At 38.5% G+C, this 27,646-nt stretch overlaps 4 protein-coding genes across 6 annotated transcripts; 3 read left to right on the top strand and 1 right to left on the bottom strand.

Moving 5' to 3' along the window:
* Positions 1-1,792: 1,792 nt before the first annotated feature.
* LOC116263848 (uncharacterized) lies at positions 1,793-5,540 on the top strand. Its single transcript, XM_031643642.2, has 7 exons — positions 1,793-2,265; positions 2,415-2,519; positions 3,090-3,228; positions 3,946-4,116; positions 4,388-4,640; positions 4,792-4,883; positions 5,102-5,540. The coding sequence occupies exons 1-7, from the start codon at positions 2,154-2,156 to the stop codon at positions 5,373-5,375; spliced, it is 1,146 nt and encodes a 381-aa protein (XP_031499502.1). The 5' UTR covers positions 1,793-2,153; the 3' UTR covers positions 5,376-5,540.
* Positions 5,541-6,901: 1,361 nt separating this feature from the next.
* LOC116263548 (uncharacterized) lies at positions 6,902-7,228 on the top strand. Its single transcript, XM_031643287.1, has one exon. The coding sequence runs from the start codon at positions 6,902-6,904 to the stop codon at positions 7,226-7,228; it is 327 nt and encodes a 108-aa protein (XP_031499147.1).
* Positions 7,229-12,885: 5,657 nt separating this feature from the next.
* LOC116264300 (auxilin-related protein 1-like) lies at positions 12,886-20,704 on the bottom strand. 3 transcript variants are annotated; one of them, XR_004174821.2, is made up of 9 exons: positions 20,227-20,704; positions 15,968-18,527; positions 15,784-15,817; positions 15,540-15,604; positions 15,264-15,329; positions 15,092-15,181; positions 14,224-14,400; positions 13,327-13,450; positions 12,886-13,177 (listed from the first exon to the last, which is right to left on the bottom strand). XR_004174821.2 is itself a non-coding variant. In XM_031644438.2 (8 exons), exons 1-8 carry the CDS (start codon positions 20,508-20,510, stop codon positions 13,415-13,417), a joined length of 3,312 nt encoding a protein of 1,103 aa, XP_031500298.1. In that variant the 5' UTR covers positions 20,511-20,704; the 3' UTR covers positions 12,886-13,414. The 3 variants fall into 3 exon arrangements, 2 of the variants coding, with proteins under 2 accessions (XP_031500298.1, XP_031500299.1); XM_031644438.2 differs by having other exon boundaries at positions 12,886-13,450; XM_031644439.2 differs by having other exon boundaries at positions 12,886-13,450; positions 15,784-15,808.
* Positions 20,705-24,669: 3,965 nt separating this feature from the next.
* LOC116264738 (proteasome subunit alpha type-1-A-like) lies at positions 24,670-27,411 on the top strand. The gene is made up of 2 exons (XM_031645110.2): positions 24,670-25,120; positions 26,690-27,411. The coding sequence occupies exons 1-2, from the start codon at positions 24,770-24,772 to the stop codon at positions 27,059-27,061; spliced, it is 723 nt and encodes a 240-aa protein (XP_031500970.1). The 5' UTR covers positions 24,670-24,769; the 3' UTR covers positions 27,062-27,411.
* Positions 27,412-27,646: the final 235 nt, after the last annotated feature.

Genomic DNA, 27,646 nt, shown 5'->3' with positions numbered 1-27,646 from the left:
GCACCGGTGACACAAGTGTATGACCTGCGAGCTCGAGAAAACATCATGGCCCTTCAAAGTGTAGCTGTTGGTTTTAATATATTCTTATTATTATTCTTTTTTTTTTTTATTCTAGCTCCTCACTTCCATTACAAAAAAGTCATTTTCATTCTCGAGGCATTAACGCATTATGAATCTTGGAAGACAAGACAGACAGGCGTTAATGCCTTCTGTCGTTAGATGAGTGGATGACTATGGATAGCTATTTAACCTGCCTTCTTGTGATTTTTGATAGCTATTTAGTGATTTTTGATGGCTATGGAATCTGTCTTCTTGAGATTTCAGGGTAGATGTAAAGAATCAATTTGCGGAAGGATGTCATGAGGATCAAGAACCCAAAAAAATTTTTTTCTCGTCGATGATGAAGGCCGTCTTAAAAATTAATACTCTACTCGAATGACAACTTTCAGGCCCTGTTTATGTATTACAATCAATCCTGTGCCAGTCTTTCCCCTCTCCTCTTCTCTCTGTCGAAATGGCGGAAAGGCTTCTCCTTCAGTTCGCCGGCATCCAGAGCGACCGTCTTATGGCAACGTTCAGCCGCATAGTCACCTTTTCAGAGGCTAATGTATGAGCAACTTGGTTGTTGACATTCTCCGGTGGACGGCAATGGTGGCGCCGTTCACGTCGACCATGTGATTCAGGCTGATGCTTGCGGCTTCTGAATGAGGTGGATGTTGTTCATGGGGTGATTATAACTACTATCTGTTACGTTTTATGTCACAGGTTATATTGGGCTTTGGATGTGTGATTCCATATCTCAACCAAACTCATGAATGCATCTACTCTACGAGCCAAACTCACTTGGTCAAATCTGATATCGAACAAATCGCAGTATCGGACTAGTCGATTATTTTAATGTCATGTATTGGGATGGGGCAAGTGGGTCAAGATAGAGTTGCATGCATGGGCTGCGCATGTACATGTACATGTAGGGACCAATGAAAAAAAAAGAAGGGGGTTAGGGTATTTTTGAAGTTTGTATAAAAAAATAAATATTTAGATTTTTTAACTGTTTTATAAACCCTTTTTATACTTTTAAAATGTTCTTCTTACACACAAAACTGGTTATATGCCTGTACCTGAAATTTCATGCACCAATATGATTAATGATGATAAAAATATTTTTCATTCACTAAAAAAACAATTTTTTGGTAGGAAAAAAGTAAAAAAAAAAAAGTGAAATAACTAAAAAAACATGTTTTTTTAAATTACAAAAAACATCTTTCTTCTTTTACTGGGTACTATGTTGGTGTTTTTTTCTTGGTAAGTAGAACCTACGAGACGCCTGATGGTGGTTCCCATTCTATCTTCTTATCTTAGCCTATTTCATCTTAATTTATATTTTTTAACGAATATTTTAAATTTTGAGGTTTACTTTTTGTCTGCAATTTTTAAGAAAAAAAGACCCTTTGTTTAAGTCAGATCCTGCGTTTGCTGTAATGTCTGTTTTTACCTGCATGGATCGGAAAGTCATATCAGACCCCTCCTCGGTTTGAGATACATGGCATTTTCACAGATAAATATATTGTTCTTAAATCTACAATTTAATAAACTTCAGAAACCAGATTTACTTGGCAAATCTGACTTCCAATCTGATTTCCAGAGCTATGGAACGCAAACGAGCTTTATTTTAGTTACAGACTTCCGACTTCAGGAGGTGAATCGCTCTGCAACATGGCAGGGGACGTTCCCAACCGTATCGTACCGATACCAACCACATTGGTTGCTTTCAGAAAATTCGGGAGGAGAGAGCGATGACTGAGAAGTGAGCGTGGGGGTTCTCAATGGATGCAGGTGAGATGACTCAGACAACGAACGCCATACGTTTTTCCTTTGGCTTCGACGAGGATGAGAACAAAAGAAGGGAGAGTAAAAAAAGAGGGAAGAAGAAAGAGAGCGAGGATACTTTGTCGCCCCGTCTGGTTCACAAGCTGCCACATTGCCCTCTCCCTTCAAGAATCACTGTCGACCACCACATTTGATTGGGGACAGTCTTCTTCGCCATCATCGTCCTCGTCCTCGTCCTCGTCTAACTTCATTTGCTTCCGGAGATGGCTAAGAACTCGATGATCTTGTGAACTAAAGGAGGAGGGCTAAGCATTGCCATCGTCATGGATCTCGCTCTTAGTGCCTGGCCGTCTTCTTCTTTGTCTCCCAGGTGGGAGGAATCGGTTTACTTCCGGCATCCCCAACGTATCTGTTGCAGTAGCCGACAACTTAACGGTTTTCCTGCCTACCCAACTCCCCCTCTTTTCTCCTCTCTGCAAAGAGCTCATGCTTACTGAATTGTGAATTGATTCATTTCATACAGCTTTGTTCGTTCTCTGTTTTCGAGCAAATTTAACTAATTTGGTTTAGTTTCATTGCTTCAGGAGTTAACCATTGCAGAATGCCGAGAAGGGGATTCATCTCCACGGGGCTCTGCTTTGCCGCTCTGTCTACATCGGCGACCTTGGCGGAAGAAGCACCTGCTCAAGGTGGAAATCCTCCATCATCCTTCTTATTTTACTTGTTTAATTCGTCGGGAGAGTGCTAATAGAATTCAATCTGACTTCGCTTGCTCGGAATTTTGGATTTCCTCTCTTTCAGTTGGTAGGGCTAGTGAATTGGGTGGCCCTCACTCTGCAATTGAGATAACACTTAACAATTCGCTTGGGTTTCTGAAGTTTGAAGTGACCCATTTCTTCCTGCTACTGTAACGAACTATGTGGAGCCCTTTTCTAGGTTGAGACAAATTTGTGAAACAGTTTCAGTAGGTCTGTGAGTTTATTTCTGTATGTCTCCAATGGGGTCTGTGTTCAAACTCCTTTAAATGTGTCCTCATGAACAATTAGAAAGCATCCCATCAGTGCGTCGAGGTCGAAAGTAGAAAGCAAGTTTAGACATAAACTTCCCTGGAGGTTCTTCTTTGGAAGTGTTACGACTTGTAGGCATATCTAAGCTCTCTTTGCCAGACGGAATAACTGGACCAATTCTTCGTGAAGTTCTAATGTGTCTATGGGGAAAGAACGAGATTGTGTGACATTTTTGTGACATTTTTGTCATAGGAATGGAGAAATTGCCCTTCAAGCCTGAAGGCTATAATTATTGGACATGGCGTGGTCATAAAGTGCATTATGTAGAACAAGGAGCAGGAGACCCGATTGTTCTTATCCATGGATTTGGCGCTTCAGCATTTCATTGGAGGTATGTCGTTATCTTCTTAGCATGTTGCTTGTACTTGGTTTGTGACTTTATTTTATTCACCTAACATTGATTTATTGTGACTTTTCATGTTTATGACAACCAAAAAATTATCTATTTGCATTAATGCTGCTAGAAGTTCACCATGGAAACCGGGAAAGGTTTATCTGTTGCATCTGTAGAGTTCACACATTGTATACCTCAACCATTATGCTGAACGTGCGTCATGTATTGTTGGATGGCTGCATTAACAAACTGCTTTATCATTTCTTTATGTTTTACTTTTGTTGTGTTATGCTCCCAGCCATATATCTGAACTTACTTTTTTTTGTAAGGGAACAGGACAGAGAAACTGCATGTAGGCAACAACAATTCAAGTACTCCAATTTTTCTTGAGAAAATACTATTGTACATACTACAGTTTTTCATTTACCTGATGTATAGAAATGCATGCATGTATTCACAATGTTTTAAAAAAAGAAGCATTTTTGCAATGTGGATCTGTCATGCATAAATAGCACAGCCTCATGCTTAATCTTTCTTTTCTGCTTAATATTGAATTCTTTTTTGTACAAGGTTTATATAACCTTAGCAAGTCCATTGAGAATTTACGATCACTATATTCCTTTGAAGTTTTGTACCTTTCCAAGTTGTGCAACCTGTTGGTTCTTTCGCATGGTTCTTTGTTGTAGCAAATAATAATGTTGTATCATGGTACAGGTACAACATACCAGAATTATCAAAAAAACACAAGGTCTATGCAGTTGATTTACTTGGATTTGGGTGGAGTGAAAAAGCACTTATCGAGTATGATGCCACTATATGGAGTGACCAGGTAGCTGATTTTTTAAGTGAAATTGTAAAAGCACCGGCCGTGTTAGTTGGAAACAGGTACCCCTTCAGTAATTCTTTCTTCACCGTGTAGTTCTAGTGGTTTAGCATGAGAAAGTATCCATCTTAGAGGTGTAAACTTTTATTTTGTGCATACAATTTTCAGTATTTTCTATTTACACTTTCACTTTTTGTAGAGGTAATTTACTACATTCCATCTATCTGACTGTATTTTCCTTTCCCTTTTGTCTGGTTGAGGTAATATAGTGTCTGTCTTTTTATAAATGTTGTGCCTTGTGATCATTTATAAATTTTTTGGTGCAATTTTCAGCCTTGGGGGATTTACAGCATTGCTGACAGCCGCACAGGTTCCTGATCAAGTTCGTGCAGTTGCATTACTGAATTCTGCAGGACAGTTTCGAAATGCTAACAAAGAAGTAAGGAACGATGTCGATGATGAAGATGAGTCTCCAGTAGAAAAATTCATGTTCAAACCATTGAAGGAGGCCATTCAACGACTCATCCTTGGTGTTGTCTTTTGGCAATCAAAGCGACCTTCACGAATAAGATCAGTTTTGAAGAGTGTATGGACCCCTGACTTTAACTGGGCTTTCCATATGCTAATTGAATTTGCTTTTGCATTGGTTTGAATGCAGTTTAGGTGTTTTCGAATATTGGGTTGTTGATTGGCTTTCTACGAGGTTAAGGACTAACAGGATTTCGCTTTCAATTTAGGTGTACCCAAATAGTGCTAATGTGGATGACTATCTTGTTGAATCGATCACTAGACCAGCTGCGGATCCAAATGCGGGTGAAGTTTATTACAGGTACATGCATTTGTTTCTAATAAGTTACAACCGCTTTTCACTCAAACTAAACCTGGAAAAGAAAGTGCACTATATTTCTTTACAGTTTAAATTCCCCTTTCAGTATTATGGATTTTCTTTTTCAATTCTTGATTCTTGCTTACCTTATGGTTGCACTCTTCTCATCAGCTGGTTGTTTTACCCAGAAACATAAAATAAATCTTTTTTTCTTTTTGTAGGTTGATGACCCGATTCTTGATGAATCAGACAACATATACACTTGACGCTGTCTTATCTAAACTCTCCTGCCCAATCTTGTTGCTGTGGGGAGAGTTGGACCCATGGGTTGATCCTGCAAAGGCTAATAAAATTATGGACTTCTATCCAAATTCATCACTGGTGACCTTGCCTGCTGGTCACTGCCCACACGACGAGGTCCCTGAACTGGCTAACGAAGCTCTGGTCAATTGGTTGTCTTCATTGAAAGTTGATATGCTTCCTCAAACGGTTTGAACAGCACTATCATTATACTTGTATTTATAATTGTGAGAAATCTTCCGCCTTCTCCCATACGGGTAGTTCATGCATGAAATTGTGTTAATTTCTATAATCACACAAGATATCATATTCTTTCAATGTAATCGCTATTATCGAAGTTGAAAAGTCTTCTCTTTGCTAGCTAATGCTCAAAAAAACGTTGGCAGTTAAAAAGATAATATAGGATAGTTATGAACAGAATCGAGAGCAAAATCAATATCAAAATGAGATTGCTGCACTTGCTAACCCTGAGATGTGCTGTCTTGAGATCTGTTAGCCATACTGCTCCCCAAGGCTATAATCTAATTGAATTCACCATTTAACAAACACAGATGCTTTGTTTATTGAGTTCGATATGGTCGATGATGACCCATATAGTAAGAGAATATTCAGGTTCCCTGCTATAATATCGGACCTTGGAATCATGTCCGCAAGACTCGTTCAAACTCCTTCGTGTTTAGGGATGTAAGCGGTTCAGCTGCATGCCTTGCTACATTTGGTTGACCAGAAACTCACCAATAATGCGAATTCGTGTTCATATTTGATTGAAAAAAACGGCTGTTCATCAGACTAATTACACTGATCAGGTTTTGGACATCATTGGGCAACACGTTGCCCGTTGGATTTAAATAAGATAATCCTAAACAGAGTCTGAGACTCTGACTCCGACTACTAATTAACTTGGTTGGACTTTTTTGACCCATTCCAGGAAACTAGTGCTAGATTCATATAGATCACTATGGGATGAATCTGACCTTTTTCCGTTCCTACTATTCAAAGTACTTTTCATTCCTAGTTTTGTGGATCATATTAATACTGACACAAAAGTTCAAAAATAAAACAGAAACCTTCCACGAAAGCCCCTGTTCTGTACTATGCGTCATATCCACCAACTTCGTGGATAAATTGATCAGGTCCACAGCACCTGGGATGCAGTTCGTTTTCCAAGATGAACGATTCCTAGAGATCACCACGTACAATACTCCAGTGTCTTATCTTCAAGATCAAGAAGATAGCCTTGGACAGAATCTGTTTAATGGGGCATTTGGCTCTATTCTGCTCTCCCAACTTGGATTGTTGTCGAAATTAAGTCATTTCTTTGAAGAAAAAAAAGATGGAAAATAATTTAAAAAAAGCCAAACGTGCTCAAGATGACTGCAGGATTTTAGCTCTTATATATGTATAGATAGGTTTGAACAAGTCTTCACTAGCCAGGTAAGCCTGACGTCTCTAATGTTCATACTCACCGACCAAACTCACAGAAAAGTGTATTAAAACTTGCACGCGTTGTTCTGTTCAACAGAGTTTAGTTGTTTATAAACAAAAAACGGGAGTCAAAAGAAGCAACTCACCTACTAAGGCCGTTTCTTCTTCCACTTCACTTTAAATGTCTCATTGCTTCATGGTGTAGTACTGGAAGCAATCGATCCGTCTCCTCGACTGAAGCATCAGTTTTCTCAGGTTGGTTTCCCTGAAAAATGCTTGGCGGATGCGCTCGACCGATGTTACGAACTCTAAGTCTGCAGAGGGATGGGAAAAGGTACTATAAGCTCGAGGAGGAGGAGCCCATGTTGGGGAATCCAAATACTGGAAGTCTCGGTTCCCCTGTGAGGTGCAGGAAAGCCACCATCTTGTTTCCGGGATTTCGTCTTCTGAAATCGAAGTTCAACCGGAAGCCGGCAGCAATTCATCCGCTGACAAGACTTTCAGACGCGTCGGAGTGCAAGAAGATGACGAAGAGGCCGGAGACTGCGCGGTACTTGAATTACTTGAAAGAGGCGGGGAGATGGGAGGACAGTTCAGATAGGCCTGTCATGCATTTTCCGTGAGTCTGAATGTGTCCATCTCCACGCAGCTCACACAGACCCACCCGTTCTCAACAGTGAGCCAGGATGAGGATGCGGTTATACATGGTGCTTCTGAATCGACACTTCATGGTTCTTGCTGTTCCTTCGGAACACTGTTGAATGTCATCTTAGTTTTCCGTGAGATGCATGCGTTATGTGGACGGCGAATCATACGTTTTCTTTTAAGGTCCCTAAATAGTTTGTAATTGTTATATGACCCATAAAGATTGAAGCATGTACATAGAACACTCTAAAAAGCAAGTCCTTGAAATTCAAGAAACAATTTCATTTGTTTGTTAATGGAGCCTGTGTACCTTGGACGGCATTTGGTGAATAAATAAACATTTTGTTTTTTGAACACGTTATATATTATAATATGTATTTCAAGAACACCAAGTTGATTATATCCAGCATTTGATTGTTAAATCCAAAACCAATATCCACAATCACATCATGGATTTTAGAACAAAAGCAAACCAATATCCACAATCACATCATGGATTTTAGAACAAAAGCATGATATTTTTAAATCATTTTTAAATCATGTATTACAATAATTTCTTCAAAGATCATAATGCTTTTGCCCTCTTGAAGGACTAACAGTTCATCTTTCAGGTGAGTAGAAAGAGTATTTTATCATACTACATGATAGAAAGCCGAAGCCCCCACCCTTGCTCCCATCCTCCAAGGGTCCAAGCTTACTTCCCTTAACATGTTTTCCACCAAATCGCTCTTAAATCATATTTATAAGTTTAAAATACAAAATAATAATAATTAATTAATTTCAGTCCCAAATAATAATTAATTTTAGTGGGACTGATTTTTATCCCTTACCCAAGCGGCCTTGTATTTACGGATATATATATACACATATATATACATAAGAATATTTTCAAGAAATGAAGAAAAAATAAATTCTCTTTCCGGAGATCCTTATCCTCACTCAAGCAAGAAACTGACTAATGAATAAATGGTAGGCAACTTCTCTTCAATTTCAAGGACAAAACAACGAACTTAGGACTTCTTTAGTTGTCATGTATTCGATTGCACTGTGTACAGTTACATAAAATAATAATTTTTCCAAACAATTAAACATGTTATAACATTTTAATTTACACCACCAATGGGAGGCAACCAGATATGACGCCAAAGGTCTATATTTTCTTCGTCTCGCCATATAAACCTAATGCCCTCTCTTTCAAAGAATAAAATAACGGTATTGAGCAATCGATTTATTTTACAAGACAGACTTTACCTGCAAATAGTTTTTTTCTTAACTCTTTCCTTCAAGAGACAGGTCTCAAATACCCAAAAAAATGTAATTTTAATTTCCAAACAGTAAGAAAAGTATATGAAACATCTTAATCACAATAATGTTGGATAGATTTCTTTGCAAAAAGCAGCCTCTAATAATTTGAGGGTTGTCATATCAGCATGGTTGTAAAAAAATCTCTCCAAATCATCCTCCAAATAAATCAAAGCAGTACCTTCCTCCACTGCGAGCATGATTGAATTGAATTACTATTTGCTGCTGGAGAAAAGGAGGCCACAAACAAGAACATGGTCCTCAGCTGTCTCTTGATCAAAAGATAGACTTGAGATAGATAGAATAGAAACCATGGAGCTTAGATGTGACCCAGGAGATCTTACAATATACATAAATCACATATTTATCATGTTGGAATGAGAAAAACGACAACATATCATTTGAAAAACAATGAACTTTACCTGGATCTGCATATGTGATTATATATATTTAGTGTGAATGTGCACACCACTAAAATTCCACTGTTTAGTAAAAAAAAAAAATTGAGTTTTTTTAGAAGGAGAAAAAGGGTCATGCGAAAGTTAAAAGAATAAATGTATATTTTTTTTATAAAAAATTCCAAAATACCCCAACCTAAGTATATATTAATTGTGTGCACACCTCTATGTGATCTCGTGTATGTGTGCCGGAGATATCTAATCGTATAGCATTTCAGATCTGCAAATTCGAGGTCAGCGTGCATTTTAACATGAACGATCGATATAAAATCTATGTTGCTGAGATCCCCATTTGGGGTATAGCTTGTCGCATGCAGCATGAAGTTTAGATCGTCCATAAATATGAGATCCGAGACCATCAAACACCACCTAAGTGTGACTTGATAGAGGTTGTCAAGGGAAAAAAAAAATAGAGGTTACCAAGAAGAGGCGCTTCATGAAAAAGCAGACTTGGAACGAAATGGTTCTCCGAGGTGATAGAAATACAAGAATTTTTTCATGCGTTGGTAAAGGGGAGTAGATCAAGAATCGTATATCTGAAATTGAGCAAGAAGATCCACTATCTCTAAGCTTGTTTGTGGGCATTATATGGAGGTAATCTCCAAATTCATGAGAAAAGAGGTAAAGGATGATTTCATCGAAGTACCGATATGTTTCCTTGAATCGGACCATGTGAAGAGTCCGAATCGGTTCGGGCAGGCCGATTTATTAATAAAACTAATATGAACTCTATGATTTCTTACAATATTCCAAAGGTGGCATTTCCTTGTAATACAATGCATCTAAATTAAATATGTAGTGAATAGTGGTGCCTGTGAGTGCTTATCTCTAGAATTGCTTGGAGGGACGTTCTTATTATTTTTATGAATAGAAAACGATATCCAATCCATCTCCTAGCATTCAATGTTCAGATTGTTTTTGTTGTTCTTGGACAGGAGATGGGTTTCTATTATTTGCACAAGAAAATCAGACTTTTCATGATTTTTTTTGTTAATAAAAAAAAGCAGAGAAGAGAAAATAAGATATTTTAGCGCTAGATGAAAGTAAACTTAAAGAAAGGATTTCATGTCGCATAGATTTGATATCCCCTTGAGCCATTATGCGTTTGGTTTATTTCACCGTCAAATTGAAAGAACATATGGCTAATAATGCTTTAATTGATTGCATAAGGGATCGTTTGACAAGTAAAACAGTAAGAAACTGTTCACATATCTTCTAGAAATTTCTTCATTCAGATTTACTAATTCTGCTTCAGAGAAGACGATTAATTGTGAGAAGAAGAAAAAAGGAGAAAAAATAAGTAATCTAACGAGAGAAGAAAGGGGTGCATGTATATATAGAATTATAGATTTTTCTATCATATCCAGAATATTGAAGAGGGTCATTCGACCCATCATGATGGCTGGTTAAAAGAAAAATATACGAACTAATACTAGATGACCAAAATATTAATAATATTTTTCTCCTTATTTTTCTTTCAACTGCCCATCACGATGGATCGAATGGCCCTCATAAATGAGTTGGGTAGTTAAAATAATTATTTGATTTTCTTATATATATACACACACCAGTCACTTGGGTAAGGGATACAAAACAAGCCTCTTGAATTCTTGTTAAAAAGTACTTTGAACAAAATGTGAACCTTCCAACATGTTTATGAATACTAGTTTAATATAAAAGTATTGATCTTTTTACTATCAGAATTTTGATGTTATAAGCACGTTCATTTTTTTTATTGTTAAAAACATTAATTAAATAAAAAATGACTAACTTAATATATGCTTCTCACATAATCACTTTTAAGATCATACATAAAGGTTAGACTAAAAAAAATATTTTAATAATTACTTTTAATGGATCCGGTTTTATCTCTTACCCAAGTGGTCTAAAACATATGAATGGTTGGGAGAAAAACAAAGAAAAAATGTGTGGACTAATATTAAACGACGAAATGCCATCACATTTTTCTCCTTATTTGTCTCTTAACGGTCCATTGTGTGGACTAATATTAAACGACGAAATGCCATCACATTTTTCTCCTTATTTGTCTCTTAACGGTCCATCATCTTGGATCTGATGGTCGTCATTAATGATGGTTGAGTGACTCAGAATATATATATATATAGTTTCATATGAAAGAAGGGCCATATAAATCTTCCTTTTATATGAAACTGCCTGTTTATATGAAACGAGTCATATTAAAAAATATAGATCAATCTGAAGCCATGCATGGCCAACTGCATAGGACAGGGTTTGGAATACCATAGCAGCACACTACCAAAAAAAAAAGCTATCTATAAACAATGTGTGGCCCACTAAAGGCAAGTTCATATATATCTACTATAAAGACTGCTGATATAGATAATAAATCTTATAGATGAATATTATCACCAATTTATATAGCAACAAAAACTAGAAAAATTATTGGAGGTTCTCCACTATTTTCATCTCTTGTAGCAAGATTGCATGTGCTTCGTCTACAATGGGAACAATTTGTGGCCTCAGTAAAGACAAATCTACATATACCAATTATAAACATTACTGATATAGATAATAAATCTAACAAGTGACTATTATTGCCAGTATAGGTAGCATTCAAATCCTGAAAATTAAATCATCAGGGTTCTCCATGTTCATCTATTCTAGCAGGATTTAAGCGCAGCTTGCCCATCGATCACTGTCAACCGTCTGATGGTAGTCGACTATTGAACAGACAGATGATTGTCACACTGCACCACCAGATCACACTGTCAACTTTTTCGTTTGATTTCTATCATTTAGTGTGCTGAGTATTGAATTGGCTGTCTTCATGGTTAACGATTAGTTCTGCCTTGCTCCATCTGATCCCTTCTTCACATTCATATGCATACCGATATTCTGCCACACTTAAGAATGGCAACTCGGAAGTCATCAAGATCTGACTTCTAACTGGCTCACAATTATCTAGTCCCAGACCAGCAAGCATCTAGAAAAGTTTTCCTTGATCTATCAGCCAGTTTTTAAATGCAATAGCATTTGTTATAGGCGGTAAGTTTGACCGATCGACGTGAACGATGCCACCATTGCCCTCCACCGGAGAATGTCAACAACTAAGTTTCTCATAAGATGGCCTCTGAAAATGTCATCACGTACAATGAAAAGGTAATTTTGAGGCTAAACATCGCCCATAAGGACGGCGGCTCCGATCTCGGATGGAAGTACGCACACAATAGCTCGAGTCATGTAGTAGGCAAATTGGAGAAGCCTTTCCGCCATTTCGAGACTAGCAAATGGAGAGGGTGAGAGGGCGGAAGAGGAGGAAAACTGACACGGGAGGGAAGACTGGTATGGGATTGTCATGCATAAACAGGGCCTGAAAAAATTGTTTTCATGGTGCGTTAATTTTTCTTTTTCATCAACCAGGAAGGTGGTCATGATACGGAAGCTTAAAAATTATATTCTACCTCAAATGACAATTTTCAGGCCCTGTTTAATCCATACCAGTCTTCCCTCTCGTGCCAGTCTTCCTCCTCTTCCTCCCTCTCACCCTCTCCCTTTTCCTCTCTCGCAATGGCGGAGGGGAGATGGTAAAGGCTTCTCCTTCAGTTCGCCTATTACATGACTCATCTTCAGGGTTCGAGGTCTGGTATACCAAGAAAGAAGAGAAAAGAAGGTGGTCAACGGTGCGAGCAACCTGTCGTGGACTAGTTTTTTTTTGGTCTGGGTGCGGTGTGAGCTGGGTCTAGGACCAATCCATCTTCATGTCAAACCAACAGGGGGCTAAACCAGTCCTAGGCTCAGCCAGTCAATTTGATCGGCTAATTCCAGCATGGTTGCTTTTAACACGCTGGGAATAACTCAGTCTCGATAATGTTCAGTTCCAAAAAGCTTAAAAAGAAAGAACAGAGAATGCTATATGGTGCTTCCGTTATGTTCAGGCAGTAACATGTAAGCCCCTTTTAGGTTATGTAACGAAGTTTATCAGGACTATAAATAACCTACTTATAATTATTCTTACAATTTTGCAGGCTGAGATATTCTTTTGGTCCTTATGGGTGAACCAGTATACATCGATCCCAACCTCTTATGCCTTCACAGCTTATGTCATTCAGAATACATGATACCTTCTGCTGCCATTTGATTAAAATGCTGAACTGCAGATTAAATCACGAGTTATTCAGAAGATACCTGTTTGCATCATAGAATGTGGGGTTAGCGATGAGCTTTCTAAATTGGCATGATGAACACCACCATCTCCACATGATCCCAGTGTGGCCATGATTGACTTCATTACAGCGGCGGCAAAGAAAATGCTTTAATAGTGCTTCATAGTTTACCGTATGAAATGTTAATGCGATGAAACACAGCCGCCCAATTGTCTCCATGATGCCAGCTTTAACTCGGAGAGGTGATACCCGATGTTTCTTACCGCTCTTCGGAGTTGAAGTTGTTCCATGCCTCCTGTGGCAAATAGTAAAAGATAGCATTCACGTAATGAGATAGTCAATGCACATAAAATGTCAAATTGCCATTGAAATAAATCATAGCCATTTCTCAAACTAATGCGACAACAAATTTAATGGTACTGCAGATACAGAGTTTATCATGTTTTAAGCCTCATCGGCATGGCTTGCAAAACAGGACATGGTAGATAAATTGAATAATCTTGCATCTTACAAGCATGGCCTTGTATAGTACGTTTTTCTCTTCAACAACAATTGCCTGGTTGAGATATCTAAAACATCAGATTCAAGTGAAAAGCTTGCGTAGAACGCCTTATGAGTTATGACAGGATATGCTACCAAATGAAATGTTCATGCTCCGGTTTACAAAGATAAAGAAAGCACTTAATCAATTTGTTTTCATTCCCAACATCAACCATGGAGCAGTGGGCCGTCAGTAAATGGAAGACATGAAGAATTTTGTAAACCAAAAAAATTAGGGACCATTTATTACTGTTCTGTCTGCCTCCTTTCTTTCAAAATCTTCACTCTAGAGGAAATATATCCCAGAAATAATAAAACGATATGCATAAGCAAGCAACAATGGGTATGCAGGAATTGGCAACACAAATCTGAAAGCTTTAGTGGTGAAAATATATATACTAGATTACTAGTACAAACCAAATAGCACTTAGTGACACCAATCCTGTGTGCCAAAGCAATCAGTGGACTAGCGATACAACACATTTGAGAAGAAGTTGTCCCAAACATTACATGGTTATAGAAACACACCTTCAATAAATCAAAAACCTTCTCAGAGATATATTTCTGTTGAATGCTTGCACCCTTTTGTTGAACCTTGTCAGGATGGAGGCAAAGCGTAGCCTTTTTATATGCTTTTTTTACAGCAGCAGATGTTATCACCTCAGTCAGTGGAATAGGATTCCAGCCACTTTCTGGCCAAAGGATCTAACCAGAATCAGGAGAAAACAAGAAGGAAAATACACGTCAGCCAATCAATTCTCAAGTTATGCATACATGTACATACACATACGTTTCTGACACGTGTGTGTGTGTTGCCATGAATTTGGAACAGAACTGAATGGAGCCATCAAATTCATCCTTGCAGCGTCTGATGCAGATGTAATTACTACCACTAAAGTTCTAGATTATTCTTAACATAAATCGTAATTGTACTGTAAAAAAATATTTTATTGTAAAAAATTTAGTGTAGTAGAAGCTACTGGCTTTTGTGATCCTTTAGGAAATCTAGATACTCAAAGCTCCAAAACTGCTAAATGTTGCAGCACAAAAGAAACTAACTAGAATTCTTAGATCAATCATGCACGCATATATGCCTAAGCAATTTAATGCAACTCTCTAATTCATGTGTGGTGCCAAGAAGAAAAGTCAACCATGAAAAATGATTGGATGATCCTCTGTACTGAAAATGTAGTCCTTTACAGAAATAAGGTCCAATATTTGCATGTAGATGCATGGTATGAAAAAGTAAAGCTATCTTTAAAGCACAAGATGCCTCCAAACCATTAAGAAAACCAGCTGGTCATTTGACAAAACATCAATAGGTTAGAAAAACATAAGACAAACAAGATTAACTAGAGGAGCAACAATTAGCAAATGACATAGGAATAGCTCATACATATTGCAACGTCGAGAGCAATGCTCGCAAGTTTCCTTCCTTTCCATTTGACCACCTTTTAATGTCACAATCAAGAACTTCTGCTAATCTCTGTAAACAAAGCGAATTACAAAACAGGGACAAAATACTACAGTATCTACTGAAGTAATATTTCAGTAATCACATTTCTCACATTTCGTTCTGCCTGCTCCTTTTCCACAAGAATATCCCGTGCTTTCATTTCTGCAAGAGCTTTTGCCTAGAATTAGCATAGGACAAGTGTTAAGCATCTTCCAACATATGAGAGCAATGCAATATTTGCCATGGCACCATGAAGTTGAGAAATGACTCTATGTTCAGGAAATGAAAACAGCAGAACTCTTATCACCAGAGTGATAGACAGTTATCATGGTCGCAGCATATCAAAGTTCTAGCTAGAAACTAATTTCAGAGTGGACGTAGCACATACCATCCGGTCTTCAGTACGCTTACACCTCTCTAACCTTGCTTTTTGTCTTTTCTCTGTTGCCACTTCTGTGTATTTTCCAATGAGTTAGTATGCTTCAAATAAATTGCACATAATTTCAAAAATGCAGAGAAACATAAGTGAAAGAATTCTTGAGGTGCCATTAGACACCAAAGATAAATATCAAACTGTGTATATAAACAGGGTGACATGGAACAGAAGAACTTGAAGAACAAAAAGGACATACCAAATGAAACACCGTATGAGAAGTTCTGTACATCCTGCCAAGTTGTGGGCCCTTATTAGATCAAAGCAGTAGGATCTCCAAACAGAAAAGAGAAGAAGAAAGAGAGAGAGAGAGAGAGAGAGAGAAGCAGCAGCAGTAGCAATTACAATTTACAAGAGCACTAGGGGGTACAGGTGTTACTCACAGACATAGGGCTGCGCCATTCACTGTTCATGCTTAAGCTTGTCCCATTACACAGGTCAGGTTCATCATCTTTTTCCTGCTTATCTCCTATTGAACTGGCAACCATCTCAGCAACTGCCTGTTGCATGAACTCTGTTGATTCAGCAGTAGATTCCCTGATAATATCACTAACTGGTTGTTCCCAATTCTCTGCTGCTGCACCGTCTTGAGTAGCTTGTACTGTAATAAGCACAGGCCCACTAGAAGCTTTTTCTTCTTGTAATTTTTCATAGAATTCAGCTTGAGCATCTTCTGATTTTTTGCAGGTCTCTGCATTTGCTGTTTCTTGAACTTCAGCGATTTCTCTATCTACAGCTGCTATTTCAACAGTACTGCAGACTTCAACAATGACTTTATCATTAGCATTTTGAGTTGCCAATTCTACATTATCTCTACCCTTGCCTCTTCCATCCTCCAATTCTTCCTCTAGTCTCCACAACTTCTCCATTTCTTCTTCCAGCCTCCACAACTCATCCATTTCTTTTTGTGCTTCCGTTTCCAGACTCTCTTTGTCGAACTGCACTTTTTCGTTTTGTTCTCTTTCAGGTGTTTCAGTGAAGTATCTTACCTGCTCTGTAGTTCTTGAATTTTCATCCATGAGCCGCTGAGCCACTCCCTTTTCCCTATCATCAGTCTCCTGCTTGAAAATTAATTTAGCTGCATTCTGAGTTTTGCTTGTTGCTCCATTGACATCCTGAAATACTTCAAATACCTTGTCACTTTTTTCATGCCAATAAGCCTTCTCATCCATTCTTAACCTAACTGTTTCTTCTTGTTCAGCAGGATTCTTGGTCAACCTCTCCCTACTGCTCTGCACTTGTTCCTGCTTTCCAAATTCTTGAACAGTTTCTAATCTATGTTCCTTTTCCTCTTGTGCATTAGTCCCCCATGCTGCTGCCACTGTTTGTGCTTCTTTGTTTGTTTTCCATTGCTTTGGGGATTTTTTCTTCTCCTTTACTCCCTCTTGCTGAATCTCCTGACCTGCCTTTTTACACAGTTCATCTTTTTTCCTTTTTCCAATATTTCCCTCCCCACATTGGATCTTTGGAACTGACATCAGTTTATTTCCAGCTTCTTTCCTTTCATATGTTACGGCAGCAGGATTCAGTGTTTTCTCCTTTACATCCCACCCCTGAGCTTCATCCAGCTTATGTTCTCTTTTTTCTGTTCCCCACATACTGGACCCTTTGACTCCATTCGATCCTTCCCCAAGCAGTTTCTCCCTGTAGATATGAGCAAGGTAAGACCTCATTTCCCCCTCTTGGAGTATGAAATTTTCTTCTGGAGGCATCATTCCTTTGTCCTCTTCTCCATGATCACCATTATCTAGAGTTATCATCATCTTCTGCCAATCAAATCCTTTTACTGCACTTGATCCCTTAAAATTTTTCTCCTCATTTCCATGGCCAGGGTAAAAACTCTTGTGCTCTTGACGGAGCTCAAGAGCCTCCATAGGAGGGTTTGTCTTCGCTTGCCTATTTTCTTGTCCACCATGTTTCGTTTCCCTGGGAGCCATCTTTGGAGTGAAAGTGAAGAATCCTCGATCAGCTTCACTCTTCTTTCGTTCCATGCCTCTTTTTCCCTCGCTTGCTTCCAAAAATTTTTGGTTGTCTAGGATGTCTCTTCTTCTTTCATTCGATTCCTTTGCAATTTTTGCTTTAGTTCTTGTTTCATCCATGACTTCCTTCAGTGCAGCCGTGGAGGCAGAAGCAGCTGAATTTGCATCCATTTCAACATCTAAGCATGGCAATAAGCTCGGTTTTAGAGCAACTTCAATTACATGAGTTTCTGAGGCAGCCATCCTATGGTATCCAGTATTGCTGTTTGCCAAGTTATGATTCTCACGCCAATTGTTTGTGCTGGAATCCTTCTTAGAATCTCGCTTAATATCTAATCTAGGAGGTGGTCTTGAAGGTGGTGGCAGTTGAGTGGGCTGTGTCTGAAGGTTAATCTCAGCAACAGTTAAAAATACTTCTCTTGAATCAGACTCATCAATACCACGTTCAGGAAAGTCAGCATGGGAATGTGAATTAATGCAAGTAGAAGGAGCATATTCCACATGATGAGACTTAGTGTCAGTGTTAGAGGAATCTTGCTTCCCATTATTCCCATGCATGTGTGGCAGATAACTGCTGCTAGAAGAGTCATACAAGATTGTTGTTGTAGGTTTTATTTCACTTACCTCCTCAGAGACATTAGAAACAGTACACGTACTATATGCAACAGCATCTTGAATGTCACTGTTGTGATTCTCCAAAGAACAAAAGTTACCATCTACAGCAGAAATATACCTAGAAACAGAATCAACCTCCGCAGCATGTATTATATTCATGCAATTCTCTTTGTCTGGAGGATCCGTCATTTTGTATGACCTGGGAAACGGCTTTTCTTCATCATGCAACTGTTCAGAGGCAGGATTGGATGCCATCGAAATATTTTCTGAACTATAAATTTTCTGTTCCGCAGAAAAACTATGAAGTCTGGAGGGAACCTTCTCTAAGGGCTTCTTTTCTCCATTGCCTCTGCTCAATATTAAAAGTTTGAAACTTTGAATATCTTCATCGATATATCCTTAAAAATAAAAGAACATGCAATGAATCCCATGAATCACATTTCACCATCTAAAGAGCCCAAATAGCATGAATGTAGGACCAAATGCCATCAATTAAAAACCTAAAGTTGTGAAATTTATGGGGACCCAGATCTAGATCGTTTGACATTATGATAGAAATATCAGGGAAAAAAGGAAGTTTGCTTACATCATAAATAAATAGAGCTTACAGAATGAAGAGGATAAAGTGTATTGTCAAGTTCTCCGTTAGCCAAGTTGAAGAAGATACAGTAAACAACATGGAAGGCCACTTATGCTTCATTTAAGCAATCTGGTGGTACTTAACTACTTATAACTACAAACAAAGTCAAGAAGTCAAGATGTAGATTAACTGGCATAAATCCATGCTTTAAAGTGCAGCATTCACTGCACAGTACCCAAGTTTTCACTTTCTATAATGCACTCGCATGCACGCACATGCACTTACACGTGTGTATGTGAGAGAGAGACTCAGAGACGGAGGAATTAGCGCTGGATCGCTTATGTTGCAGACTGTTCTATACTGAAAGACAAAAGCCCCATGAGTCCTGCAAAAGTAAGGATCTGAGAACATATAAGATTCTCCAGGTGGATGGCTTAGACCAAGGTATGGGGCCCACACCCTGATCCACGCAATCCTTAGTTTCCTGGGCAATTGTCTGCTTTCTGGAATTATGATATCTAGCAACTCCGACCATTCTGTGAAATAAATGTGTGAAAACGAAACGACACTGGTTTAAAGCTTCTACACCATCGTTTTTCTGCTCAACCCTGAGATTTATATTTCATGCAATCCAAAACCGAAGACATTGAATATCCCCTAAACCAACATATATCGCCCCTTTCTGTTTATCGTTGCTCGAAGTCGTTTAGTATGTCAAGAACAACAAAAAGCATAAAAAAACCGTACGCCATCCCTGAGACAACTTCAAGGTATAAGGTTCCCACTAATTTGACCACTGATTTATGCTTTAACCAGACTTTAGGTTTCTTTTGACTGTTGGAAAAATGTTTAAGAAAAAAAATGGTTTTCTCCTACTTTTTTTAATTCGATAAAATTTTTCCACGCTTGTTAAGAACCCAGAAAAGATGTTCCAGCGCAACCCATTTCAGTAACGTAAACATGGTTACGACAAATTTCGAGCTCAGGGGACGGTAATTTTTTTTTTTTTTTTTGCAGAAAATGGGACTACTACTAAAACTTCTGCCTTCCGGAAACGTTAAATAAGAGTGGTAACTGGTAATGCAAGAAAATGGTGTGGGGCCCCTGATTTTTTATGAATCCTGCAATCGTACGGGCCCTTAGAGAAGGAGACGATCTGTGTCTATTTGTGTATCTCAGATGTAAATTTGGGAACAAGTATTTGGAACAAGAACCAAAATGTTAAAATACCAAAATGAAGAACTCAAAGTCTGAACAAGGAATGAACACGAATCTCCAGTGGCAGCAGCAATCAAGATAATCACAAAAGAACAGTCGCTGCAGCAGTAGAAGAAGTGATAACTATAAGACTATGACCATGCCAAAGACGGAGAAATACCAAAACTGAGTACAAGTTGGGAAAGGAAAGACCAAAGTACACAACCACCAAAAACAAAAGGAAAATCAGGGAAGCAACCCCCACACTTGCCTGGCTTTCTCCTCAGCGTCCTTCCTTCCAACTCCGGCCATCAATCCTCCGATCAACTCCTCCAATGACACGGCGAGATCCCAGCCGAAACCACCGAAGATGTCGGAGTACGAGTCACCGGAGATCTCAGCAATGCCACCATCGAAGTCGGTCGAGAACTCGAGGAACGGCACGGCGGGCACCTTCATGCGTCTGGTAAAGCTCCTGAAGATCTCACCGTACTCATCCTCGACGTGGGGAGAGACCAGCGCACTCCTGTCAGATATGCCGTTGCCGCTGGCCATCTTCCTGCCACTGAGAGTACCAGACCACAATGGCCCTCTCCGCGGACGGAGACAGCAACTCTCCTCCACCTCCTTTTGCTGCTTCTGCTGATGGGTAGCTCACTGAGGAGCAATTCTCTGCAAGGGAGAGAGAGAGAGAGAGAGAGAGAGAGAGAGAGAGAGCTCAGGTGCTGAAGAAGCGGATGCAGGGCCGGCGTGTGTCGTTTTGCCCCGCCCCCCTCGTTTTGTACATATTTCAAAGTTTTACCTACCCCAAGTTGTACTGTGACTTTTTACCCTTTTCCACTCTTCTTTACGTCGGTGCCTCATAGGCAACGGTCGATTTTTACATGAGATAGTTTGCATTCATTTTTCCCTATCACTTTAATAAATATTCTCAAATATTAAAAGTATCGCTCTCGAAGTATGCGATCTAACTATTTAATTTATATAGAGTTATTCTATGGCGCTTCAAAAGTGCTTACACTATGTAGTGAAAATCTTAGTTAAAACTAACTTTGTTGCAATAGACTTTACGTGCATATCATGCATAATTTATAAGTTACTTGTAAATGTCAATAGTTTAGTACATAAAAAAAAACACTAGCACAAACTTATTGTATGAAACAATCATTCAGAAACTAAAGTTAACAATTACACAAATGATAATTAGAAGAATTGCTTGCCTTCAAAGATTGTGGGGACTCAACAAAGATGTGTTTGTTTGGTTGACTAATGGACCAATTATCCTTTTTTGATTTGATTGTTTGTTCTTGACGCAAGTGATCAGAATCGGTGGTTGAACCAAGAGCTCTTCCTTATTTTGTATTATACTCTTCATTAATGGAACAAAATATCTCATTTACTAATGTTTGTTTGTGTGTATGAGAGAGAGAGAGATTATATTTATAGCTAATGAAAAAGAGAATCTATGTAGAGTGACGGCTTGAAAATAAGTACAAACACGTAAGGGTCCCATTTGACTCCTCAACCACAGACTTTCTATCAATGCCATGCACGGGTGGATGCAAACAAAAGTTTTTTCTCCATATTTCCTTGTGAGTTACATGTGTTGTTGTATCAAAGAAAGGGACAGTGAGAAGGCTTTACTCTAACCCTATCATCTATTATTGGAATGTAATAAAAAAAAATCAAAGAAGCCATTGAATTTAATTTATGAAAGAAACAAATAAAACGATGGCTGGCTCTAATTTTTATGTCATCAACCAAAAACGGAAAAGAGATCTCCAAGGAGGTTAGCGCAACTGAGTAGAATGAGTTAATAGGTGACCAGTTTTTGTTTCGAATACTGAATACGTATAGTGTCAACTCTTTGCACTGCACAAGTTGAAGGATGGCGAAGGTGGTACTTAGGGATGTCAATGTATCTGTTTTGAATCGCATATCCTGCCGATCCGATAAAAAAAAATCGGATATGAAAAAAAAAGTAATAAATAACATCCGATCATATTCAAATTTGAATGTACATAAATAATCAAATCAAATTGATTTGCTGCAAATTCTATTATAATCAGCTTATTTGAAATCCCATGATCTATGCACAAAATGTTGACATGCATTGTGAGCATCAAAGATTCAACTCACGATTAGAAACCATATTGCATAATTAGTTTATCACCAAATACAACCAATTTTTTTAATGTAATTTTGATGTTAAAACCAAAATGAATCCGACAAGAATCCGTTAAATAAGACCGATGAAGGTGAATGTGCAGATCTACAGAAGTGTGATTTGACAAATGATAAAAGGGTTGCCTGCCTCACTAGTACGAGTGTCTTCTAGTGATTTACGCAAGATCTGAGGTCGAATAGCATGGTGATTTAGATTCAGTGTTACAGAAAAAATCCTGAATTGATCGAATTTAGTATGTGGTAAATAAATATTTTTTCAAGTTTTTACATGTTTAAAAGTTTTTTTATATGTATTTATTTCTTTAAGAAAATGTATTTTCGTAATTCTTTTTTTATAATTCTGATCATTAAAACGATTGATTTGGATTCGAAGTCACATTTTTCTGCGTGTGAAAAGTACAAAATTGAACTGCAAAGCTAACATGGGGTGTCTGCAAATGATACTAATTTTCCAGGACTCTTGTTTAACTATAGATCAAAAGTAAAACTCAGTGTGGAAATAATTGAGTTGGCCTTCAATTTTACTTGAATCAATGATTGAAACAATGATGGGAAAAAGCTATTGGTAGCAGGGGCGGAACCAAGATTTTCTTTAAGGGTGGACCGACAGTCCAAGATTCGGGTAGGGCTAAATTGAATTCAAATCCCAAAAAATATATTGGGTAACTAAAAAATTTTACTTTTTTCAATGTAATTTTTTTTTTCATTGGCCAAAATGGGGCCATGGCCTAGGCGAGCCCTCCCCTCCCTCCGCCCCTGACTGCTAGGGTTTTTCACGAGCCGAGTTGGGCCAGCTAGAGCTCGGCCGTCCGTTGAGCCTTACAAAACTAGGGAATAATTGACTAAAGCCAGAGGTAGTGAACTCGAGCTAAGCTGGGCTAAGGTGGGGTAGAACATAAATAATGTGATGAAATATTAAATTATTTACTTTTAAAAAATTGTGTAACAATAACTAAATTATTTAACAATAATAAAAAATGTATGGTGCTTTTGAATCGTCCAAAGAATCAAAATTATTTAATGATATTGTTCTAGGCGCAGCCGCGCAAAGAGATTGGTTCAATAGCATTGGCTATAGGCATACAACCTAATGTTAAAAACATGTATTTTTTGAAGCCAATTTTCCGTTAAAATATGTCAAAAAATCAATAAGTAACAATTTGTCATTCTTACATAAGGGTTTGTATCGTTCCAATTTTGTCGAATATCTTTATCAAAAGAAAAAAGAAAAACATAAAATAAAATTTTAAAAAATCAATTAAAATAACAAAATAAGTGAAAAGTTGCCAAATCATCTTCCTTTTCTCTCTTCCCTCCTTTCGTGTTTGAATAACACTATATTTTTGTCGAACGTTAAGCATCTATAAACACACCATTTTTTGAGTAGAAAGTTTTTTTAGATGAGCGAGAGGGTCAATCCCATCGCCCGAAGCAAAGGCCGAAGGCACTCCATTCCCCCTACCTCAGGAGTCCTGAGTTGCATCGATGTCAAAGATAGAACGGGACACTCTTCAACTTAGATATTGCGTCATACCGTCTTAAGACACAAGAACATAACGCTCACAAAAATAGAACTAGAAACCTACTTTATACAGGTCTCTAGCCCGACCAGCTATGCTATGCCTCTTGAAGCTTCGAGTAAAATGTTTTTGAAACACGTATTTAGAAAAAAAAAATTCATAAAAATATATATTTTGTAGTAAATATAAAAAAAATATGGTTTTTCGTTTGTTCACGAACGAGGCACAACATAGTTTTGCCTTGAAAACAGCATTATGAAATTGGATTTGTGGAAACCCAATTCCGACAAAACCATGTTCTAAAAAATAACCTGACCTCCCTCTCTTAATATTTTGACAAAAAATGATCATTTTTTTGTTAGATAAACACACAAATCATGTTTCAAAAACGTGTTAAAAATCATGATCCCACGAAATCTGGTATCCACTAAAAATCTTCCCTTGTGTGACAACCTTCAGCTTAAATATGATACCTTATATCACTTATAAGGCGCATTAACAAACGCTGATCAACTAGAGACCCGTCTTAAATAAGCTGGCAAGTTAGGTTAAGCTTTTAGGAGTCATTTGAATTGATAGAACTGTATCATAAAATTAAAACTAAAATTTTCATACATGTTTTTATTTCAAAGTTGCAAATCAATTTCAAATGCTCCCTTTAAGCTTGGGAATTAGATCGAGCCGCTCGCGAATACCCGGTATTATGCCCGACTCGGGTCTGGGTCTAGAAAAAAAGGGGCCAGATCAGCTCTAAATATTTTTTGGCCGGATTTTTTGGCCGGCTTGAGTGGGTTGAGAACAGTTTTTTTTATATATATTTTATATATAATTATAATATTTATTATATTTTGTAATATTTATATATTATTATTATATATATATATATATAAAATAATTTAATCAAAACTCGAGCCCAAATATGAAGTGTTGGACTAACCTTGAGTTTCGTTTGTTTTATCAAGCACGGCCGATGCCTACGCCTACCTATGGGTGGTCACGTGGGCCAACTCGGTATCACGAATTTTTCCCGCCCATTTACTGCAACTTAGTTTTCCGGTGGGATCGTCGTCGGAAAAAGGTAGCCTTGAGGAAAAAGCAGGGAGAAAGATGTTCAGGAACCAGTACGACACAGACGTGACGACGTGGAGCCCGATGGGGCGCCTTTTCCAGGTAGAGTACGCCATGGATGCCGTGAAGCAAGGGGGCGCGGCGGTCGGTCTGAGGTCCCGGAGCCACGTCGTGCTCGCCTGCGTCGACAAGGCTATCTCTGGGCTCTCCTTTCACCAGCGCAAGATCTTCAAGATCGACGACCGTACGGGCGTCGCCATGGCCGGCCTGGCAGCCGACGGCCGAGTGCTTTGGCGGTACCTGGCATCCGAGTGCATCAACTACAAATTCGTCTACGAGTCCCCCATTCCCGTCAGCCGATTGGTCGCACGGCTCGCTGATAAGGCTCAGGTGTGGCTACTCGATCGATCTTCTTGTTATCGTTTTCTCCTCGAGTCTTGATTTTTCGATCGATTGGTTTCCATCATGGATTTGATGTTCTTTTTCAAATACGATAAGTTTCTTGCAATTTATGAACAAAGGAAAATGAGATATCCTGGGATATTCAAGATGATAGGTTGCTAACCGTGGTTGATACGAATTAGAAGGCTGATGGTTGCCTGCTTATGGAGCATGGTTGATTTACCGAAGAAGCTTCTGTGTGCGAATCGAGCAGAGCTATTGGATTTTGCCGGCTTCTTAGTTTTCTTGTGATTTAAGAATGGCGGTTGGTAACTTGCAAGCAGCCAGAGAATGTGATGTTCGGTTACTGTTAATCAGCCAGGTGTTGTTGCAACGCCTGCATACAACACCTACTCATACTCATTGTCCTGTACATATTGCGTTACGTGTTTGCGCTTAAGTCGTTCTCGTGTTTCACACTCCTAGTCTGTCCTGGCTGATTGATATCATTCTCTGGTGTGGAATTTGGATATCAAATAGGATGCGCCGTTTGGTTGGGGCTGGTTCTGGCGCTCTCCTAAACCCAACGTGTCAATGTAAATTGCCCTTCAAAATTTCAAGAGCCAGTAAAGAACCCACAAGTTCTGAGATTTCTCTCCCATAAAAACCCAATTGATCATCTTCATGTTTCCTTATCCATCTGGGACAATTTTCTCTTAACTCTTGAACAAATCTTTTTAATATAATAAATTTCGTATGCATGCGTTTTCCTTCTTTGAGTCCATGTGCTTTTTCTTTTCTTTTTTGAGGGGAGGGGTTTATTTATATTCTAATTGCGCCAAACATTTGATCGATAGTCTTCAATCGTATGAAATAATTATACCGATTACGGCCCTTTTAAGCATTAACTGTTCAACTCATAACCAATTTTTTATCATTCTACTCTATATGTATAAACTATAAAGGCCCCCTAACTTGGATTTCAGGCCATTATTAGCCGTAATATCTTAGATTGCAGCAGTATTGTTGCAACACGGTTCGATTTTTGAAAATTCAAGATATTTTTCCCCCCATTTGAATAGTTTTGGCAGAAAAAGAACTTGTGGAGGGGATATGTCACTCAATTTGTCATGTTTTCAAGTAGAAAGCGACCTAGGAGTACAAGGCCTGCAATTCCCTTTTTTTCCAAGTTAATCCAAGCTCTCGATGTTGTTTGTTGTTCATGTTTTTTTTTTCTTTGTATACTTGTATATCATGGACACACCATCCTTTCTCCTTTGACAAGAGGAATACGTATAGTAGGACAGCTAGATAATTGGTACTTGTAAAATTTGAACATTTCACAAGTGTTAGGTGCATTTGATGGCTTCACCATAGCATTGTCACGTTTGGATACTTATGACCACGGATTACGTGAACGTCTTGGCCATAATTCTATCTATCCTAGAGAGGCGACCGTTGGTTGCTGGATTCTTGTTCATAGGTGCAGGTCAGATCGCCAAAGTTATAACTTTGTATCTAACCAACTGTTTTCATTATTGTTGTGCTCGGTGGCAATTGATACGCTACCTTTCTTAGGCCTGCACAATGGCTTCCCTGAAAAGGCCTTATGGTGTTGGTTGTCTGGTTGCTGGAACGGACGAATCTGGAGTTCATCTGTACTACAACTGTCCTAGTGGTGATTACTTCGAGTGCCAAGCATTTGCCATTGGATCACACTCTCAAGCTGCAAAGGTCTGCCTGGAGCGGGAGTTTGAGACATTCAACGATCGTTCGCGCGAGGAGCTCATACAGCGAGCGCTTTTGGCAATCACGGAGACTCTACGATGGCAAGGTAAAGAATTTGATAGCTCTTCTTGCACAGTCGCCATTCTAGGAGAAAATGAGTCCTTCCACGTAATCAGTCGGAGTATCATAGAACAATTAGTTGATTCATCGAAGGCGACATGAGAGGTGACTGTCCAAATGCGATGCCAGAAGAGTAGAATGATCTGCCTAACTAGACCAGAACATGGGAATGTAGTAGATTCTGATTTTCCATTTGTAGAGCATCTTTTTGGATAATTTTGCACCAAAGTCTGAGGCGACCTGACCTGGTTTACATTTGCCTTTGCACTTAAGTGCTGTTACTTGGTGTTCGTTAACCATGATTGAGATATGCTTTTGGGATTCAGCACATCGCGTCCGGCCTGCTTGCTGCATGTTTTCATCGTTTTGGTAAATTGGAAAATGCTCTTGTAAACTACTTACATTGATCTGATCTTGCATGTGAAGACATTGAATTTCACCTACTTCATGAATGTTGACAGTTCCTTTGGCCTTGAAACTATCATGTCCTTGCAGTAATAGTAGATTCTTTAGCTTTCTAGTCCTTATTGCTACTTCCAACTTTCCGTCGCTGATTAAGAGCAGCACCAGAATTGAAGCATAAAAGCAAATTTTTAGTTGGTAAAGTAGCTAGCATTTTTTTTTTTATTGTAATTAGAGAATTCTTTTGGTTCTTGCTAAAATACCGGTATTGGAGATGAATCGCTT

The sequence above is a fragment of the Nymphaea colorata genome, chromosome 11 (assembly GCF_008831285.2).
Source record: "Nymphaea colorata isolate Beijing-Zhang1983 chromosome 11, ASM883128v2, whole genome shotgun sequence".
Lineage (NCBI taxonomy): Eukaryota > Viridiplantae > Streptophyta > Magnoliopsida > Nymphaeales > Nymphaeaceae > Nymphaea > Nymphaea colorata.
Note: the sequence above shows the minus strand (reverse complement) of the source record. Positions and strands in the feature narration are given on the sequence as shown.

What these genes read in the sequence shown, in the direction of transcription:
- LOC116264300 (XM_031644438.2), bottom strand. Translation starts at nt 20,510, where the DNA reads ATGGCCAGCGGCAACGGCATATCTGACAGGAGTGCGCTGGTCTCTCCC. An exon ending in GACGCTGAGGAGAAAGCCAG is followed by an intron (nt 18,528 to 20,226) that starts GCAAGTGTGGGG and finishes AATATTGAGCAG; the next exon opens with AGGCAATGGAGAAAAGAAGC. An exon ending in TGCTCTCGACGTTGCAATAT is followed by an intron (nt 14,401 to 15,091) that starts GTATGAGCTATT and finishes GATTCTGGTTAG; the next exon opens with ATCCTTTGGCCAGAAAGTGG.
- LOC116263848 (XM_031643642.2), top strand. Translation starts at nt 2,154, where the DNA reads ATGGATCTCGCTCTTAGTGCCTGGCCGTCTTCTTCTTTGTCTCCCAGG. An exon ending in GCTTCAGCATTTCATTGGAG is followed by an intron (nt 3,229 to 3,945) that starts GTATGTCGTTAT and finishes ATCATGGTACAG; the next exon opens with GTACAACATACCAGAATTAT. An exon ending in TAAGATCAGTTTTGAAGAGT is followed by an intron (nt 4,641 to 4,791) that starts GTATGGACCCCT and finishes CTTTCAATTTAG; the next exon opens with GTGTACCCAAATAGTGCTAA.
- LOC116264738 (XM_031645110.2), top strand. Translation starts at nt 24,770, where the DNA reads ATGTTCAGGAACCAGTACGACACAGACGTGACGACGTGGAGCCCGATG. An exon ending in GGCTCGCTGATAAGGCTCAG is followed by an intron (nt 25,121 to 26,689) that starts GTGTGGCTACTC and finishes TACCTTTCTTAG; the next exon opens with GCCTGCACAATGGCTTCCCT.
- LOC116263548 (XM_031643287.1), top strand. Translation starts at nt 6,902, where the DNA reads ATGTTACGAACTCTAAGTCTGCAGAGGGATGGGAAAAGGTACTATAAG.